Raw genomic sequence first — 20,404 nt, 5'->3', positions numbered from 1 at the left:
ATCACAATGACCTAAGAAGATTACCACTAGATGCATAGTTCAGATTGTTTATACTTGACTAAAGGTTCTGTGGATAAGTTTGTAATAGTTAAAGCAAGATTATGTTGTAGTAAAACTGTTCCTTTAGTGCTGCAAACTATTTGAGGAGAAGAACAATGTGCACCTACATGCAAATCAAATTTCTTTACTTTGTCTATTATTGTAGAACTGAATTTGTCGCAACTATTCAATTCAGAATCTATCTTTTTCTGAAGTATTTTTGTTCATCGTTTCTATCACTTATTTTGTTTTTTACAAGCTAATTCTAAAGTACATTACCATTAAACCTCAAGCTGCAGATTTTGTGCGTTGGATTGGAGCATTAAGAGAAGCAAAATATGCAGCATCTGCCTTCTCTATGCCGTCGAAAAGATAGCCAAAAGGTGGCATTCTTATGTACGTGCCAGAGCCAGGGGTAACCTTCAGTTTACCATCTTCATAAACCACCCTTCCCTGTGAAATAGTGACTTCAACTTTTCCCTGCAGCAGTGATTTAACAGCAAGTCAGCAACACATTGGTACTCTGTTGTAAAGATTCCAGGACTAAGAAAATACTTGAAATGTGAAACTCCATTTGGATCCTATCAATATTAGGAAAAGAGGTACAAGTCCTTGACAGTTTTGCATTTAGTATCATGCTCGCCCAGTTTGACTAACGTATAGTGATCAACGATCAACAATGATTACCTTTCCTTTCGTCCCTTCATACACATTTGTATCGGATCTTGAGTGGTGAGAAGCAGCGGCTATCTTAAAGCTTGCGTTGGGGTTTAATATGATTATATCAGCATCAGATCCTTCCAGTATAGCTCCTTTACGTGGGTAAATGTTGAATACTTTGGCACTGCACAAAGTATGATGCTAAATTTGAAAAACATCACCTGATGATCTATACACATACAACCAAACGATTGTTTTATCTAGATAACGATGGTTCTTATCGAAAATTAATTTTGTCAAATACATGCAGAAATTTAAATAATATGTATAAACATGTAATGCTTTGTTATTATCAACTTCATTATGAACATCACCATTTTGATAACATACCACTCGGTGCTTGTCACTCGAACATAATCAGTAACCGTCATTTGTCCAGACTCCTGTAACAATGCCAAGTTTTTGCAAATATCATATGAAAGTTTGGGGAATATTCCATGTAAGTAGATATTAGTCATCTCAGTGTTGCAGCTTACCACCATCTTATCCCATATTAGATGCATTCTTTCCTCTATACCTGGAATTAATGGTGACAATGTACATCTGATAAGAATGACAATGTCCATCTCGTAATGAACATTTAATGCTGCATCAAGGCAACTGCTACCAACACAAGAACATACCATTGACACCATTTGGGATTTTTCTGAAGTCTTCAGAACCAAGAGCTTTTTGAGTAGAGTTAAAAGCGCAATGATCAGTCCCAACAAGCTGCATTGCAGTGAAAAAATTACTAGATATGTTCTTTTTTGGTACATCCTAGCTTTATTACCAATAAATTGATCAACATGAGATGTATGAAATATATCATGTATGCTTGCTAGAATAAAATGCAAACCAAAACCAAAATCACAAAGCGATTGACAGATAGAGAAACATAGGTAGAAAAAAATAACAAGTGTAAGCAAGCGTTAGAATATAATACTGCCATAAAGAATAGAACAAAACAGTTTCTAAATGTAAAACTGCACCAACAGAACTGTGTTTCATGTCATTCTTATTTCTTTTCTCTAATTTTTCTTGACATACGAGGTGAGAAGCATCGTGCAAATCAATAATATAGTACAAAAGCGAAAGTATATGCCCTTCATATGGAATTGGTAACCTTATGTGCATGCACCCATAAATCTGTATTTCTCTCGCCCAATTATAGTTTTCTACTTTATGTCTAATCAATCCCACATTCTCTTAGAAATATCACTCTCTTTGTATGTAATGAAAAAAGAAGGTTCACCATTATAACAGTAGAGAAGATTCATTACTTGCAAGACACCAGTTGAAAGGGCAGCTTGAAGAGCCTTATCATGTCCTGATGTCCTTATCGGAGGGCTCATTACATATCTAGAAGAAAATAAAAGTAATTATCAGACACAGCAAATATGAAAATTTTAAAAACAATGAATGGAATAGAAAATGTACTAGGTCTTACTTTGCAGCAGTAGTGTAGTCAGGATGCCAAAGCCAAGAATCATCAAGGATTAACCCAGAAGCTACAGGTTCACCAATGACCCTTTGCCCTGCATTCATAAGATGAATGCTAGAGAATAAATTTCTACTAGGTAAGCTACTTTGAAATAAGAATTCCCATATCAACCAGCTCCATATTGACCTTTCATCTTAGGTGCAGAACATAAATAGTCATCCTGGAATATATCTTGAAGGCACTAAGAATAAAATTAAAGGAAACGACATAATCTGTTACCTGCTTTTCTGGCCTTGGCAATCTCCTCCATGGCATCAATGCTCATAACATGAACCACATATAAGGGAGTATTGACAAAATTGGCCAAGCGGATAGCTCTTGCAGTAGCTTCTCCCTCCAACTGTTTAAAATTTGCAAGCACATAAGAAAAAGATAGATGGGAATCTAATTACCAAGTTGGAAAAGAAGAAATATAGTGACATATGACAAATGAGTTCAGCTCATTGTACTAGTGATGCATCACTGCTATGATTTAGCTTTAGCATCCTCTTCCAGTAAAGTATTTCCATATTCTACAGTGTGAGAGGTTATCCCATTGTGTTTGAGATAGGAATTCCAAGATCATTTCTAGAAAATGCTAGGTCCAGAATTTTCATCTAAAAGAAAAACATAAGAAAAGGAAAGAAAACAATACTTATTCTGCAAAGTAGCAAATAACATTGTAGGGCTTGAAAAGATAAGCATAAATCTATAGAGTATTTTCAAAACAACTGTACAGTACTGGATCAAGCGTACCTGTTGCCTGCATTATCATTTAATCCCACTGATCAAGTCAGACATATTTATGTATTCACAAGCAAGACTCGTTCAACTTAAGAGTTTGAAAACCACATATGACAATCACAGTAATATTATACTCCTCTCTAAATGCATATGACTTTTATTTCCTTCCCAATTAGGTACATGACAGTCTCCATTCCCATGCTACACCATGTGATATAATAAGCAATGCAGTAATTGCATCAAGTACATGACCAGAAGAAGTTGCAAAAGAGAAAAATCATGCTGATTGATAAAATGATACTTTTTGTGAGTTGTATATATGTCAATGTAAATCTCCATGCAGAAGTTACTAGTTTGTTAAATGAGAAATTTACTGATGACAATGCTTAAGTAACATTAATTTTCTGTTAATGAATGCAAAAAGCTAGGGAGTAATTTGAACATTAAAAAAAAAACAAATAACCTAAAAAATTATTTAAAAAATATAAATTAAGTTGCTGAATATATATGGCTTAGAATTACCACTGGAGGCCTTGAAAGAGCATGCCCCTCTGGGCCTGTTATCCCAAGATCTATCATTCTTTTTTGTCCTTCAGCAACAGCATCTCCATTCTCTGCATGAACCATCGCGATTGCACCAAGGGATTTGCACTTCTGCAAGCCTTGCAGTAGGAGCTCATCCCTTATCATCAATGATCCTTTGTATGCCATAAAGAACTTGAAAGAGTTGATCCCTAATGTTTATGCAAAAACATATCAGGAATATCCTTTATGGAAGGCAAAAAAAAGCCAGCAAAATCTACTTCTAGATAAACAATCAATCTGAAGAGTAATTTATCACCAATAGTAGGTTTCACTAACCATGCTCATTAACCATCAACTCCATGTCCTTTGAAACTCCCTCATCCCACTTTGTTATGGCCATATGAAAGCCATAATCCATTACTGCTTTTTTTGCTTTGTTCATATATGACTCAAAACCTGCAGTCAAGTTCCCATTAACTGGTATAACAAAGTCAATATGCATGGTGGTTCCTCCAGCCAAAGCAGCAGCTTGACCAGTGAAAAAGTCATCTATCGTCACAGTTCCCATAAACTCCATCTCTAGGTGAGTGTGAGGGTCGATTCCACCTGTTATAGTGGCACTTATGTTTTTTATAATCCTCCAAATGTTTCAGGAGATATTGGATAACAAGTGTAAGTAAAAATATTGAGAGCTACTATGATGGTCATAACAAAAATAATCTGTCACCTGGCATGACATACTTTCCAGTTGCATCAATTATTTTCACATGATCACCAACCTGTAAATTACAAAGTTATGGTATTTAGTGAAGAAGCATATGTAATCAAGAATAAATAATGCCCCCTGCCCATATAAACATGCCAAAAGCATCATCTCCTCACACATTTGACCAAAAGAAGAATTGGCTTATAAAGGATCCAGCATCCCCAAGATACTTGAGTTCAAATTTTGTGATGCCCTGCTAAGCCTCACAATGGAAGTGGATGGGTTAATCTGGTTTTAAGTTTGATGGAGATACCACAAGCAACATGGGATTTTATGAATTTGGATCACATGATTTGAGGTTCATTATACACAGTTACTGGGATAGTAGACTAACTGAGTTGGTGTGAGAATCAAGAGTAGAACATTCATGATTAAATCTAAGTGACTGACACATTAAATATGGATTACTTTGTGCTCAACAAGATGCTGATTTCCCCTGGTTAGAACAAGATCAGAATTTACCTCTTAGACCCAAATTGGAATTGTAAATGTGAATTTTGGGTACTATGAATTAGGCCTTGATAAAAATACTAAACACATGGGTAGGGAAACATTGTATTGCCCCAACTAGTATCACATCAGAAGTGGATGGTGGATTAAGTTGGTATATAAAGTTTGATTAAATTGGCTTGCACAGCTAAAATAAGGAATTGGTGCAGTTCCAGATTCTAGAAGTCCAAGATAACAAAATCAGAATCATAAAAAAAAAAAAAACCCTCTTTTACTTGAAAAGAAGACGAAGATGACTCAATTACGAGCTCTTTTGCATCGACAACTCAACTAAAGCGGCAAAGTCACATGGTCTAAATCTTACTGACCGCCTCTATACCGAACCAAACGAATAAGAGACAACCCCAAAAACAACTATCAAAAGAATTAGTACCTACACCAACTCACCTTGATGTTAGGCCTCACAGACACAACGATACCATCCTCGATGTACACATCCGCCACCTCCTTGCGATGAGCGTTCACCACGGTTCCCCCCTTGACCAAGATCTTCTCAGACGACAAACCACAATCCGACTCGTACCCAACAGCACAGAACTGACAGAGTTCGATCCAACCACCGATCAGAATCCCGGAACCGGAGAGGGCAAACAAAACAGTGGACCTACCCCTTGCGGCTCGGAGGTCGAACATGAGACGGATACAAGAAAGAGGACAAGGAGGAGGAAGGCATCGGAGCGGAGGGGCCGGCGGGCTCTGATCGCCATCGCAGCTATCGGATGATCCCCCCTAGACGTCAGGGAAGACGGAGATATATTATAGGTTTCTCTGCGAAATTTGAAGGCAACAGTTTGTATTATACTACAAGAGTACCACAACGGCAATTAAATAAAATAACGAGGGCACATCCGTCTCTTTAGTTCTCTGCAAGGAATCCAAATCTTGTGGCTGTGAGGGTGACGAGATACGCCATGTGTTGACTTAGCGGATCAATCATTCGAATCATGCCGAGGGCCCAAACAGTTCAACATGGTTAAATTAATTTGGGCCCAAATGGGCTTAACATGAGGAGAAAGCCCAAATTGTACATCATCAAATGGATCGTGCATCGCAGGATCACCATGTCCATCTTCAGTTCCTGAGAAGTACATCATCAAATTGTACCCAAGGGATGTGCATCGACTTATGCCGACCTGCTGCACCGTCCCCAAGACAATACTCTTGCAGCAAAGGGCATCCACGGACGAGGAGCTCTTTCAGCTCCATGGGAAGGCCCTCCTCTGGCGAGCACTGCACCTGGTGACAGTTGTCAATCACCATAGACTTCAGGGAGTGGAGCTCCTGCAGCTTAGCAGGCAGAAGGAGGAGATTGTAGCAGCGAAAAACTCCTAAAGATTCGAGCGCGGTGGGAAGTCCTTCCTCGGGGAAACGGTAGAGGTCAGCGCAGTCGGTGACCCGCAGATGCTTAAGAGAAGCCAAATCTTTACAGTCTGCAAGCAGTCTGTTGATCAGTTTGGAGCATGAGCTGATTCGCAATTCTGTGAGCGATCTCGGAAGAAGTCTTTTGTCATCTTCCAAAGGCACGAGCTTTGGACAGTTGTAGATGCTGAGGCTCTTGAGTGAAACAAGGTCTTTGAAGCCTTCTGGGGGCAGCAAGATAAGCTCTTCACAGTCTACGATTGCTAATTGCTCAATGGCCTTCAGTTGTTGCCCAAGCAATCCTTTCTGCAAGGATGTTAAGTTAGGACAGTCATACACATTCAAGGATGAGAACTGGCAGTCTGAACCACGCAGGTCTGGCAGAGTAGTAAGCCCCACACCAGAGATTCTGAGCCTTTCTATAGTTGGAGGAAGGCAGGGCAGTTCTCTCAGGTTAGAACAGTCCGCGATTCCAAGATCAGTGAGGCAAGGGAGCAACTCATCATCATCTGAGCACACCCATTCTTCCAGAGCTGGCATATCCTCAAGTACCAGTTCAATCAATGATGGGAATCCCTTGATGTCACCTCTGCCATGGAACTCTTGACCAATTCTTACCAATCCAGGCACTCCTCCAATGTCCAGATATCTGAGCAATGGCAGCTGTCCGAGAGGTGGAAGGTGTTTGCACCTCATCAAGTTGGAGAGATGAATGGTCTCCAGGTAGCAAAATGATGGGTTGCCTATCCAACTTGGGAGCTTGGTACCTGCATAGCCCATGACCTTCAGCTCTCTCAGTTCATGGTGTGGTTGGAGGTCTTCGAGCACCTCCTCCTCGCAGAGGATCTCATCTTCGAGAACAAGGTCTCTGTCCTTTGTCCATTCCAGACTGAGAAAACTGAGGTGCTCCTTGGCATGTAAATTAGCCTCACCGGCCTCCTTCCTGTCGACCACACTCTCCAGATTCTGGATGCACAGATGTCCTCGAAGCTCATTCATGTCTTGCAGCTCCGTTATCTTGAATCCACCATTCTTGCGGACGACGAATCGTTCTAATTCTTGAAGGCAGGTTAGACATCCTAATCCAGCTATTCCAGAGATCAACGTGCTGGTTGCTTCGAGATGTCGCAGATGGATCAGATTGGTGATACCACAAGGTATCTCGGATAGGAAATTGCAGTTCCTTAGGATCAATGTCTGTAGATTATATAGCTTACTGATCGATTGGGGCAGTGTTCTGATACCCGTATTTGCGAGGTCCAAGTACCGGAGCTGGATCAAACTTCCGATCGAATTCGGTAGCTCTTCGATGTCTCTTCGGCGCAGCTTCAACACACGCAGGCATTTCAGTCTCAGAAAGAGCTCATCGGGGATGCCACCCGTCCTGGACTTGTACCCTTTCAGCAACAGAAGTGAACGTAGTTTCTTGAACTTGAAGAAGCTCTCAACTGAAGTTGCCATCGAATGAGTACACGAGAATGATAGATGACGAATCTTCTTCTCCAGGCCGACGTTTCTGAGGCCACACTCCAGCCGGTGGCATTCTTCCACGGACAGAGACTGCGCCAGGTCATGGATGGCATCATGCATCACGTAGTACCCCTTGTGAGACTGGAAGAAGGATCTGCTGACAAGCTCATCGAAGTAGCTGCTGCCGATGTCCTCCATCCGTTTGCCTCCCGTCGGCTGGATGAAGCCCAGCGCCATCCATGTCTTCACCAGTCTATCCTTGTCGAAGACGAAGTCCTTGTGAAACACAGAGCAGAACACGAAACACTGCTTCAGATGAGAAGGCAATTGCTTGTAGCTCAACCTTAGAGCTGGTAAGATGTTGTTCTTGTCCGCCGGCAACTCCCAGATCTCACTCCTCAAGATGCTCTTCCACTCTTCTTCCTCAAGCTTGGAGAACAGCAAGCTCCCAATTGCCATAGCTGCGAGAGGCAATCCCTTCAAGTTCTTCACTATCATCTTACCTATCTTCTCAAGATTCGGGTGTGTGCTCGAATTCCCACCGACAAACGCGTAGTTCCTGAACAATTCCCAGCAGTCATCATCCGAGAGTTGTTTCAGCCGGTACGAAGGCCAGCCGCCCATGATCCGTCCCACGTTCTCGTTCCGGGTCGTCACCAAGATTTTACTTCCTCGTTCCCCACCGATGATGGCATTTCGATATCTATACCACTTGATAGGATCCTCGTTCCACACATCGTCTAGAACGAGCAGGAAGCGCTTCCCCTGCAACTGTTCAAAGAGGTCCTCTTGGATCAAGGTCATGTTTGTGGTGGTGGCGTAGAATTCCCTGGTTGCGGACTCCAGTGTCTCTTTCGTCAGCTTGGTCTCGTCGAAATTCTCGGAGACGCACACCCACATACGCAATTGGAAGTGCTGCTTGATCCTGTGATCGTTATAGACAGATTTAGCGAGAGTGGTCTTTCCAAGCCCTCCCATGCCAATGATGGGGAGGACGGTGACAGTGTGGCTTGAATTATTGGCAGAGAGCAACATGCTTATGAGAGCCTCTCTGTCTTCTTCCCTGCCTAACACCTTTAGATCATCCTCCAGTGAGCTCGTCTGCGGCCGCTCTGTGATCTGAAGTTGACTTATCCCACCTGATACTTGAAGGCCCAGATTGTGCCGCTCCGTTGCGATCCTATCAAATCTTTCTTGGACTGCTTTTGTTCTGTGTGCTAAGTTGTAGTGATACGAGCTCCTGTGCCAACAAGAATGGGAGAAGCAACCACTGACCTGCATCTTCCAGCTGCATCTCCGAGCTCTGCTCTCCATCTCCCACCTGATCTTTGCCGCTGCGCACTCGTCCAGCAACTCATCCATGTCGTAGGCCACATCCTTGAGCTTGGCCAGCCAGTGCCTCACTGACTTGTCCTGCAATTGCTTCTCCTCTGCATCTTCAAGCAGGGCTTGGATCGTCGACAGAGTCGTCGCCAGGTTTTGTAGCTCGCCACGGACACCGCGAAGCAATCTGAACTCGTCGACGGCAGCGGTGATCACCTTCTCAAAGAGCACCTGCATGAAGGCTGACAGAACAGCTTGTCCTGCCATGGCGTTGAGCTCCCTATTTCCCTGGTGAAAGGGCCAAAGAGAAGGGAAGATGAGAACGCAATCGAAGTCTTCTCGGCGCTGTCGTTGCTGACTTTGTCGTGTGAATTCATTGGTGGCCATCTTGACTTGACTTGAAATGACTTTCTACATATTATTTGTTTCTTCGGACTAAACTATTCTTCATAAAATAACTGTTTCTGGTTATCATAAAATATTGTTTACCTCAAATTAATTAGGCTTTTTGCAGTTCCATATCTACCATCGACTTTAGCGCTAATGCTTTAAATACACGATGGTATCAGGAAGTCGATATGATCATCATGATCATGATCATGATCATCATCAGTTTGTTGCCGCTTCATAAATGTTCGTAAATGCCCTCGCGTACACAGCTCGTTCACAGTACAACAAACAAATATCGGCCGACATAATCATTTTTTTGTTGCGCTGGTCCCGTTATAATTCTGTATGACGCATTATAACGTTTCGGCCCCTAAGGCAGAATCAAGAATCAAGAATCAAGAAACAAGAAACGGAAGAGGGAAGCTCGCGTTCTTGTCCTGTCGGTTAATCGGTGTTTCTTCTCGGTTCGATCTCGTCCCCATTCTCGTCTGGTCCTATCTCTTCTCCGGCGTCGAAAGCCTTCGTTGCCGCGAGCGCTTTCCCACTGTCCTATTTGGGCTCCAAGGCCGTTCGCTCAAGCTCGGATTGTCGTATCAGGTTTCCTTCTTCTTTCTTGTGTTTTCTTTCCCTTCACTCTTTTATCTGATGGTGGTTTCGTTTCTTGCGCCCTAGCGGTGCCTCTTCATGTTGCGTGTTCTTCGAACTGCGACATTGGACATCTAACTCGGATTTTGGAGTTTTTTTTCCTTCTCCCGGATCATGTGGGTTGCTTGTGTTGATTGAATGCTTTTTAGCCAACTTAAGACATACACGGACACTTTCTTGAATTTAATCTGTCATCGTGGGTCTCTATTGCAAGTTTTGTTAGCAGTGCGTGGAGGGTGGATGACTCTACAGAAACCATCCAGTAGTTACACAGGGAATGTGGTGATTGCGCCGAGGGAGATGGGCGCTAATTGCCCTGGTGAGATCTGGACAGGAAGGATTGATGCCATCTTTCTACGCTCTCCTTTTCTTGACTTTCTTGAATTAACTCAATATGTTACTTTGGTGTTGTAGATCTTATTTCCCTTTTTTAATTGATCCAACATGATAGTTCTTAGTTATGTCTTTTATCTTCTCAAAATTAAATAGAACTGTTGGCTGGCAATATTGGGGCTATGTTCTCAAAGCTTTTCTGGTTTCCTCTTCGTTTGTTATTGCAGGACATCTTTCAAGAGTTCTAACTACGGAAGTTTGTTGCCTCCATCTTTGCTTTCTCATAAGCACCAGAGATGATTTTTGGCCTATATCTGCTTTATTACTTCGGGTCTCTGAGAGAGAAATAAGCTCAAATAAACATTCAGTGAGTTTTTTTCATATAAACTTATGATTCTTGGGAAAATTACTTGAGAATTTATGCAGTTGAACCATTTTGTGCATGCAAATCTGCAACCCAAGCAATTAGCTTCCTCTTGAACATTCTTAACTTACCTGAATTAATTGAAGTACACAAATTGTATCTGTTAATTGCTTCAGTATATCATTCTTTTGACTATGTTGCCCTCCCATTGATCTTTTTGGCATGCAGATCTTTGTATTATTCTCTGCAATATTGTCTTTGTTGCTGGAGATTCTAGCTTTGGTGTACCTTAAACGTATGCAGTATTAGTGAATTATGTTTATCATAGCATTATTCATTTGAAGAACAGTAATTTTTTGTTTCCAAGAACTATAACTTCTTTTAGCATTCTTTTATTTGGTATATCTATTTTATCCCTTGTCTTTGCCTCTTCTAAACGTTCTTTTTTCCAAGATAATGTGCTATATTTTCTGAACTTGATAGGTTCGGTTACTTTTATTCATTTTTCTTCCATTCGTTTGAACAGCTACGCTCAGTAGGTTCAAAAAAATAGAAATCAGAATTAGTCTAAGACACTATCATTTGAGGAAGAATAGAGGCATGGCAAGGGAATTAAACACAGGGAGTGGAAGGAACAAATTCATCCAAGGTAATGACTGAGATGATGAGAAAGAGCGAGCTACTGAATTGTGTAGTTGGAGCAAGGAGTTTGGAGAAAAGGCCAAGTGGATAAGTTAGAGAGCCCTTGGAGTACAAGAGCAGCATGAGTTTAGGGTTTAGGTTGGTTATATTTTTGCCTAGATTGAGTCATATTACTGAAAAAATGAACCAGTTTGATCCCCATATTGCATCGGTTTATTAAAAAATAGAATGAATGACTAACCTGATCGGTTTTTAATAAACTGCATGAATAGTCCGAATCAAATAAAACTGATCTTGATTTGTAATATATCAAAAGTTATTTATATACCCGCTACTTAAAGCTTTCTTATCATATGTTCTAGAGGGTATTTATACCCATCTTACATTAGGATTAACTGTCATGTCTCAGATTTATAAAATAATAAACCATCATTTTATTACTTATAATTTACAGAAGATTTTTTTTAATCTTTGAATTCAAATTTTTTATCTTTACAAAACTTAATATTTTTTTAACTAAAAAAATCACATCTTCTTAGTTGGGTCATAAAAAAGTCTCCTCCACCCAAGCCTTAGATCTATTATAAAGTAGCAGGTTACTCTGAAAATAAATATAGGAAAAAAACATATCAGCAACCACACATACGGGTAGAAACCTTCGAAAAATCATAAAAATAATCTTCGATACTTATGAAACATATACAAATGTCAATAATTTAAGATGGAATGATAACATATCAATTCATTATGAATCTCATGTATAAAAAAAATAATGATAATTCTTATGCAGTAAACAAAATTATGCGTACATCACATCCAATGGTATACTCTCTCAACAACGAATGGAGAGATCGATATACTTTATGAGATAGATTCTTTCCAACAGCGGATGAAGATAATTTATATTGCACTTCCAACAACGGATAGAATAGTATCCCTCATCCGTCTAAATGAGGACATATTCCTCTCAACAGCAGATCAAGAAATCATCATACTATCACATTTGACGGCCCAATAATTCTCAAAGGGAATCGCCTTACCTGCCTTCGGTTGGGGTACAATAAAACTTTTAAGTTCAAACTTAATTTAAAATAAATAAAAAAATCATAAATCATTTCTAAATTATACGTTAGATAAAAAACTTTTAAGTTCATCAAATCATAAGTACATTAGACATTAATCTCTTAATAGTTCTCAATTAACCAAAACCCTAATTGAAGTAGCCCAATTGACTTAAACTATACTCAATTCAATTAGGACCTAAAGGAATCAACCTCAAATCCTTATAAAATAGTTTGGAATTATCCTATATTGATTTAATTTGGATTTGATTGGTTTCAATTAAGTCAAGTTGGTTTGGAATCACCATGAATCGGCTTGAATCGATCAAACTAATTAATTAATGAACTCAAACCAATAAAGGGAAAGAAAATTAGACTGTCGTATAGTGCTAGCCTAAATCGACCCTACCCACTTAAGCCTTACGAAGGTCACGTGTGCTACATATGCCTATCCCACATAGCAGGTTGGGTTAAGGTATAATGGGTCGGATAGAGGAGCGACGATATATTTAACTTCAATCACATAATTGGGCGGGTCTAGCTTCGCGGGTTAGGCTAAGCCTCACTCACGAGTTGGGTTAAGTCTTACCACTAAATTGGGTCACACTTGGCTCGCGAGTTGGGTCGTGCCTAGCTATATGAGCTAGGTTATGCTTGGCCACATGAGTTAGGTCATATCTGATCACATGGATTGGGTCATGTCTAACCACATGGGTTAGACCATACCTAACGACATGGGTTGGGTTATGTTTGACCACATAGGCTGAGGTGTACCACATGGGTTAAGTCATACTTAACCATATGGATTAGACCATACCTAGCCATATGGACTGTGGTTATGATCGATAATATATGCTAGGCCATACCTGACCACATAGACTGAGATATACTTGGTCACATGGGTTAGTCTAACCTATCAACTTAACTTAGGTTAGACCCCAATTTGACCCCTCTTATTAAATTATATTTTAATACTTCTAGAAGTACTTTAAAATATTTTAAAATAACAATTAACATCAAATCCATTTTTTTCATAAATTAACTAATTTTGATTCATGATTCCAAATTTAAAAATAATTTAATCGTTGAAATTCGTATAGAATTTCTAGAAACGTAAACATGTCTAATTAAATAAATTAGAATTAATATATAAATTAATTAATCATTTTAACATCATAATTCAATGATAATTATTTATTAATCATAAAATTTGAAAATCAAAACATTATTATGCATCATACAAATTATATCAATTTTAATATCAAAGATCTCAAAATATGAATAAAAGCTGGTAAGAAAAAAATAGAAGATTCTATCTCTCTTCAGGGAATCCTCTTCTTAATCTTTTTACTGTTCGGCTTGGTAAGGAATGAGAGAATGGAAGCCCTTTTTATATAGGAGAAGATGTGCTTGAAAGATAAATAATAATTTAATTTTTATTTTTAATTTATTTTTATTTTTTTTTACACACAAAGATAGAATTATAATATTTTTATGGTCAACACACAAAAATAAAATTTAAACTATTTATTTTCTAAAAATCACATTACTTGTTAAGAAATAAATCAATTAATAATTTGATTAATTGATAAAATTCTTAATTTATCCACGTGATTAAGAAAATCAATTTTAATCATTTCCTTAATCATACTATACAAACAAGGAAGTTAATAATTTAAATGAAGTAACACATTATTTATGGCAATTTGATTTATGTTAAGCAAGGAAAATCATCGATGTTTACATTCCTTCACACTTAACAAAAATTTGTTCCCAAATTTAATATGAAAAATAATATTAATTCAACATAGTTCGCACTTGAAATACTAAGTCAAAAGATAAATCTAAATCAACTTGAAAATATTTAGATATAAATGTGCCACTTGAAAACTTTAAGTTAAAAGATATGTTTTTTTTGTACATTTTTCTTTTTTTTTAGCACATGTCAAAGCATCCTAACACATGTCAAATCTAATATTAATTTCAAGGATAATATTTGATATAAAAAATCATAAGGGTAAATACTTTTCAATTTATATATTTATGAAAGACCCTACAAAATTTTTGTACTTAAAATTTGTCAAAACTCTTACATCTAAGAAAACAATTAATAATATTATCTCCGGTTAGTAAAACTAGACATGTTAATCACAAACATTCATAATAACATAAGGTAAAAGTGAGAAAGAAAATTAATCATCGACCCTAAAGAAACCACACAATAAGTAGTAAATATATTCTTATAATTTCTTATTAAATTTATCTTATTCATAACTATTGACAAAATTAATATTCCAAAACAATATTCAGAAAGTAATATGTCAAATTATAATAGAAATTATTTCAAGCTTCATTTATATATAATCTACCTAAAATTTATAACGAAATTATATGAAGAAATTTTAGATCTCTAGCATGGACAAACTATGGTCGAAAAAAACGCTACAACACTCATGAAATAAACTTATTTTTTTAGTAAAATAAAATTCTAAACATTTCATTGTGAACATAAGTATCATATAATATTTCTAATCAGATTACCAAATTATTTTTTAAAAAATATTAAATATAAATCTAATATGTGCATCTTTATGAATAATGAAGTCAATTAACAAATACATCTAAAAAATGAAACAATATATTCTATAATCAAATTAATAACTCTTATTCACTTTTCAAAAAGTGGATAAGATTGTCATGATAAAATTATATCCAAAACATAAAATTTTACAAGAGTTTCTACGATAAAACATTACAACACTTATTGCAATTTAAAGAAAATACACTAAAATTTTAGCCTTTTACTTAATAATCTCAGTTCAAGTCTATTTAATGAGACTTTTCTTGAGTAATATCTTTAATTAATTAATTTTATCTAAAAATAAATCATATTTGGCTAAGTAAAATGATCTTAATCTCTTAACCCAAAAATCTAAATATTAAAAACTAATTAAGTCATCTAATATTCTAATCCTAGGATCTCTCATATTCCAACAAATCCTCAACACTATTATTTTGATATTGTTAAATTATCACATCCAAAATTTATAAAAAATATAAATCATCATTTTATTTTTTATAATTTATATAATACTTTTTTTTAATCTTTGGATTCAAATTCTTATATTTACAATACTAAATATTTTTTAATTAAAAAAATCATATATCACAAGTGACAAAAAAGTCTTCTCTACTCAAGTCTTAGATCTATTACAAAGTAGTAGGCTACTCTAAAAACAAATATAAGATAAAAACACATTAGTAATCACACATGCTAATAGGAACCTCTGAAAAATCATAAAATTAATCTTTAATACCCGTGAAATATATACAAATGTCAATAATTTAATATGAAATGATAACGTATTAATTCATTATGAAACTCGTGTATTAAAAAATTAATAATAATTCTTATGTAGTAAACAAAATCGTGCATCAGTCATATATAATACATCTTGATGACATATATAATAGTTAGATAACAAAGACGTACATCATACCCGATGATGCACTCTCTAATAGCGGGTGAAGAGATATGCATACTTGACGGGATAGATTCCTCCCAACAGTGGATGAAGACAACCCATGTTGCACTCTCAATAGCGGATGGAGTGGTATCCCTTACCCGCCCATGCGGGGACACATTCCTCCAATAGCAGATGGAGGAATCATTTAACAATCATGTCTCACGACCTGCTAATCTCTGAAAGGAATCATCGTACTTGCTCTTGGTAGGGATACATAGTCAATCATGACATTCATTTGCATTCATTCATTCATACATGCATCAAAGAGATAGTATGATAAGATATTATGAGGGACCATGATTGATGTATAACCTAATAGACTATGTCTATTGGTGATTCTGCATTGTAATAGGCCCAAAGCTCCTTTCACAAGTTGCACTTCTAATGTGGACCACTATGGTCACATATACTACATAGTAACAATCACATCAATATCATCAACTTAATCTAAGAAACAATAGAAAATCATTAATCATTTCCCAATAACACTTTCAAATAAAATTTTTAAGTTCATCAAATCATAAAGACATAAGACATCAATCTCTCAATAATCCTCAATCAACCAGAATCCTAATTAGAATAGCCCAATTGAATTAAACCAAACTTAATTCAATTAAAACATAATGGACCCAACCTCAAATCCTTATAAAACTGATCCGGAATAACCTTAGATTGGTCTAATTTAAACTTGATTAGTTTCAATAGGTCAAGTGGGCTTGAATCAGTTAAGATGGTCTGGAATTGCCCTGAACCGATCGAACCTGTTTGAGTTAGTCAACTAATGAGCTCAAACCAATAAAGGGAGAGGAAATTATACTATATCGTATAGTGCTAGCCCAAACTGAACCGACTCACCTGAGCCTTGGGTCGGTCACATGCATCGTATATGCTTGTCCTTGGTAGTAGATTGGGCCGAGGTATAATGGGCTGGATAAAGGGGCAATGATGTGTCTAGCGCCACTCGTATAGCTGGGCGAGCCTAGCTTTACGGGTTGAGCTGAGCCTCACTCACAAGTTGGATTGAGCCTAACCGAATTAGGCCATACTTGGCTCGTGGGTTAGGTTGTGTCTAACCACATGGGTTACGTCGTACCTAACTATATGGGTTGGACCGTATCTGGCCACATTGGTTGGGCCATGGCTAACGACATGGGTTGAACTATACTTGGCTATATGAGTTCGGTTATGCCTAACCATATATGTTAAGCTATACCTGGTCATATACGCTGATTTGTACCTAGGCACATAGGTTGGTTTGACCAATTAACTTAAATTAGATTTCAATATTTTCAGATACACTTTAAAATATTACAAAATAACAATTAACCTAAAATCTATTCTTTTTCATGAATTAATTAATTTAAATTTATTATTCTAAATTTAAAACTAATTAAATCATAGAAATTCATACGTAATTCTTTGAAACATAAATATGTCTAATTAAATGAATTATAATTATTATTAAATTAACTAATCATTCTGACATATAATAATTTTAATATCAAAGATTTTAAAATATAAATAAAAAGTATTAAGAAAAGAATAGAGGATCCTTTCCTTCCTCGGGAATCCTCTCATCGAGGAATCCTCTCTTCAGTCATCCCTCTAATATTTGAGTAATTACAATTATGTTGGATAAACGATTTGTTTTGTTTTGTTGAATAATTTATTTTAGATAAATATTTATGTTTATAATGTTAGTTGATGTTATTCATTTTATCTAAATTGAACTTCCATTATATTTAAGACCATTTGATTTTTTTTTGTTTATTTTGATATTTATAGATTTTTTTAAAATCTTTTCTAGTACTACATATAATTTTGAATTAATGTGGTCCGACCAACTGACTCACCAATTTGACCAATGGCATAAGTGACTCAAGATTCACTCGGTTTGTTTTCTGATATTAAGTCTATGGTCGAGTTATAATATCTATTTTATAGGAAATTTTTGATATAGTCTTGATTGCTATTTTGGTTCAGATTATTACGGATATTTAAAATAACTTAACTGTGTGTTTGTTAGGTAACGAAAAGCTCATTATTGAAACTTTACTTTACATTTTAGTTTATGTTTTAGAATCTTAACTGATTGCTTAGGTTAATTTACGTACATAAGTGGTTCACTGGGTGGAGAGGCATATGCTTGATTTCTGATCATGAAAAATTGTTTCCTCTGAATGATTGTCAAGTTTCTCAGTGTTGTGCCATGGCTTTTGTTGGAAACTTTTTGGCTGTACTAGGTGCTCTGTCAAATATATGGCCAAACTGTCCAGGGAAAAAACATGAATACAACATGGAAGATATTATATTTAAAAATAAGTTAGAAGAAATATGCAAAAAATATTCTTTCACACATTTGCAATATATGTAGAAAATAGAGGACTTTTCAATTAATAAAGAAGGTTGTAGGTTCAAAGAAAAAGGGGCATGTAGGATCCACTGTAGTTCTCAACCTAGTTTTCAAACTTGGTGGATTTTGACTTGCGACAAAGGGTTATGTGATTGATCTTGAGAAATTGGGGCTCTAGAGGAATCAGCTGGGATCAGCAGATCTTGGGGAATATCAGCCAATCTCGAACCATCTTTGTTGATCCTTCCTAGCTGATAGATGTGGCTCTTGTCTATGGCTTATTAATATATTATATAAAAATTGACATATGTTTTCTATTACTAATAATGTAAATAAGATACAAAAATATATTTATATTTTTAAATCTAATATATTTTTAAAATTCCTTTTCCCTTATTTCTGTTTTTTATTTTTAATTTAAATTATTTTCTTGGTCAACTATGACCCTGCCAATCCAATCTGACGGAGACCAAGTTTGTATTTGATTGATCCCTACACCAACTCCAATTTTGCTACCTATGGTTCTCGTGAGTCACACCAAGAACTGGTAGGGCTACGACAATGTCTAATGATTTGCATGTAATTGGAAGTTGTCACTTACTTTTCATTCCCAAACATCATGATGATCATCTGTATTACATATGGGAAACAAAAAATCTAGAAGCCTACCCCATATGTGATTGATTATTGGGGAGACTTTTATGTTCCATCTGCATTAATTAGATAAAATATACACTGAGATTATAACGGCAACAGAGTTCCTTACTAGCTCTGAAATGGTAACCAACTGCACCTTCATTTATTGTTGGCTGTTTTTCTTATTTATTTGGTTGATAGTGTTGATTTCTCTTGTAAACTACTAAAAATGGTAAGAAAGATATATACCTGGCTTGACTTGGACATCGGTCCTTTGCATCTTAAGTTTCTGGGGTGCAAATCACCGTAGGTGCTTGATTAAAATACTTACAAAATCATTGTAAATATTCAAGAATCTTTCTTAGATTAGTTTTTTCGACAAGCTATATGCTGTATAACTCTGATTTGGCGGCCTAACCATATGCTGTATAACTCTATAAATTTGTTGCCTTATGGGGTTATTTCATATCTGTTGTATAGTATTAGAAACCAAATTTCAGTAAGCAACAAGAACCCAGACTCTCTCAAAACACCTATTTTGGTCACCCTGGGAGGGGTTAGGCCACTTGGTCCGTATCTCTGATTCTACTATTGTGCTAAAGGAAATGCATGACTTGATGGATCAGTGACATCATAAAATGATTCACATACTACTACTCAAGAGTCATACAGCATCATTGAGCAATAAAATGCAACTGCATGATCATTTACAGACCTTTATTACATCCTTCTGCTACTTAATCTGCTGGCACTATAAAAGAATACTGAACAGAATTCTTCTTTTGCATCAAGCTGGGGTGCTATTATATCTTTTCAAGTCCTACTCTGAGGAATTTGGATCAGCCTTCTTCTGAGGTCATTCCAACTGTTTTATTTCTCTTTTTTCTTTTTTTTAACTCTAAAGCTGCTTGTTCACCAAAAAGGGTAGTAAATGCATCAGCTACATCATGTAAATGCTGGCAATTTCTCGGTGGATATTGATTGTTAGGAAGTTAACATAGGATAACTATCATCTGACAAGAAATCCACGATCAGATGTTGTTGCCCAAACCTTTTTATTTTTATTTTTAGTGGATCCATTTCCAACTCCTTTTTTGCACCTGAGCTACATCTGCCCCGTATCTCTTTTTGTTTTGACTAAAGAAATATCTTTTTTCAGTAGTTTTTTGCTAATGATTTTGATTGCCTGACAATGTGATTATCAGGATTTATTTGACTCAAATTTTGTTGACAAAAAATTTCCATTCTCCATTTTAAATGATTTCATGAAAAGATATTTTTGTTTATACTTATGCTGTTGTTTTTGGATGATTATGTTATATCTTGACTGGGGAGCTTAACTTTTCTGCAGATCCGTCGACTAAACTTGCTTCTAGGCCATATGGTCTGCCTTTCTACCATTTATTTATATTTTTAGTTTAGTTGAGGTTCTGTATGTTCGACAAACTATTGACAAATGATTCATTTATTTAGCCGATCGTCAGGTGACTCTTAATATTAAAATTTCCTTTTTATATAGAAAATCAACTTGATAT

At 36.5% G+C, this 20,404-nt stretch overlaps 2 protein-coding genes and 1 long non-coding RNA gene across 4 annotated transcripts; 1 reads left to right on the top strand and 2 right to left on the bottom strand.

Moving 5' to 3' along the window:
• Positions 1–164: 164 nt before the first annotated feature.
• On the bottom strand, positions 165–5,591 carry LOC135617698 (dihydropyrimidinase-like). The gene is made up of 13 exons (XM_065118185.1): positions 5,375–5,591; positions 5,154–5,303; positions 4,218–4,269; positions 3,827–4,096; positions 3,488–3,699; positions 2,462–2,582; positions 2,189–2,276; positions 2,022–2,100; positions 1,383–1,470; positions 1,236–1,276; positions 1,090–1,142; positions 727–883; positions 165–519 (listed from the first exon to the last, which is right to left on the bottom strand). The coding sequence occupies exons 1-13, from the start codon at positions 5,471–5,473 to the stop codon at positions 328–330; spliced, it is 1,602 nt and encodes a 533-aa protein (XP_064974257.1). The 5' UTR covers positions 5,474–5,591; the 3' UTR covers positions 165–327.
• Positions 5,592–5,682: 91 nt separating this feature from the next.
• LOC135617696 (disease resistance protein RGA2-like) lies at positions 5,683–9,212 on the bottom strand. Of its 2 annotated transcripts, XM_065118183.1 has the most exons (2): positions 8,871–9,108; positions 5,683–8,520 (listed from the first exon to the last, which is right to left on the bottom strand). In XM_065118183.1, exons 1-2 carry the CDS (start codon positions 8,969–8,971, stop codon positions 5,838–5,840), a joined length of 2,784 nt encoding a protein of 927 aa, XP_064974255.1. In that variant the 5' UTR covers positions 8,972–9,108; the 3' UTR covers positions 5,683–5,837. The 2 variants fall into 2 exon arrangements, with proteins under 2 accessions (XP_064974255.1, XP_064974254.1); XM_065118182.1 differs by having other exon boundaries at positions 5,683–9,212.
• A 485-nt stretch (positions 9,213–9,697) lies between these two features.
• On the top strand, positions 9,698–20,359 carry LOC135616229 (uncharacterized). Its single transcript, XR_010488300.1, has 3 exons — positions 9,698–9,905; positions 10,514–10,653; positions 20,221–20,359. It is a non-coding gene; the product is annotated as an uncharacterized LOC135616229 (long non-coding RNA).
• Positions 20,360–20,404: the final 45 nt, after the last annotated feature.

The sequence above is a fragment of the Musa acuminata genome, chromosome BXJ2-7 (assembly GCF_036884655.1).
Source record: "Musa acuminata AAA Group cultivar baxijiao chromosome BXJ2-7, Cavendish_Baxijiao_AAA, whole genome shotgun sequence".
NCBI classification, from domain to species: Eukaryota; Viridiplantae; Streptophyta; class Magnoliopsida; order Zingiberales; family Musaceae; genus Musa; species Musa acuminata.
The sequence above is the reverse complement of the archived record's forward strand: the minus strand, read 5'-3'. Positions and strand labels throughout refer to the sequence as shown.

Excerpts from the sequence above, each read along its gene's own strand:
- LOC135617696 (XM_065118182.1), bottom strand. The coding sequence starts at position 9,185 with ATGGCAGGACAAGCTGTTCTGTCAGCCTTCATGCAGGTGCTCTTTGAG.
- LOC135617698 (XM_065118185.1), bottom strand. The coding sequence starts at position 5,473 with ATGGCGATCAGAGCCCGCCGGCCCCTCCGCTCCGATGCCTTCCTCCTC. Across the intron at positions 2,583-3,487 it reads CTCTTTCAAGGCCTCCAGTG|TTGGAGGGAGAAGCTACTGC; the intron begins GTAATTCTAAGC and ends AATTTTAAACAG. Across the intron at positions 520-726 it reads ATGAAGGGACGAAAGGAAAG|GGAAAAGTTGAAGTCACTAT; the intron begins GTAATCATTGTT and ends TCACTGCTGCAG.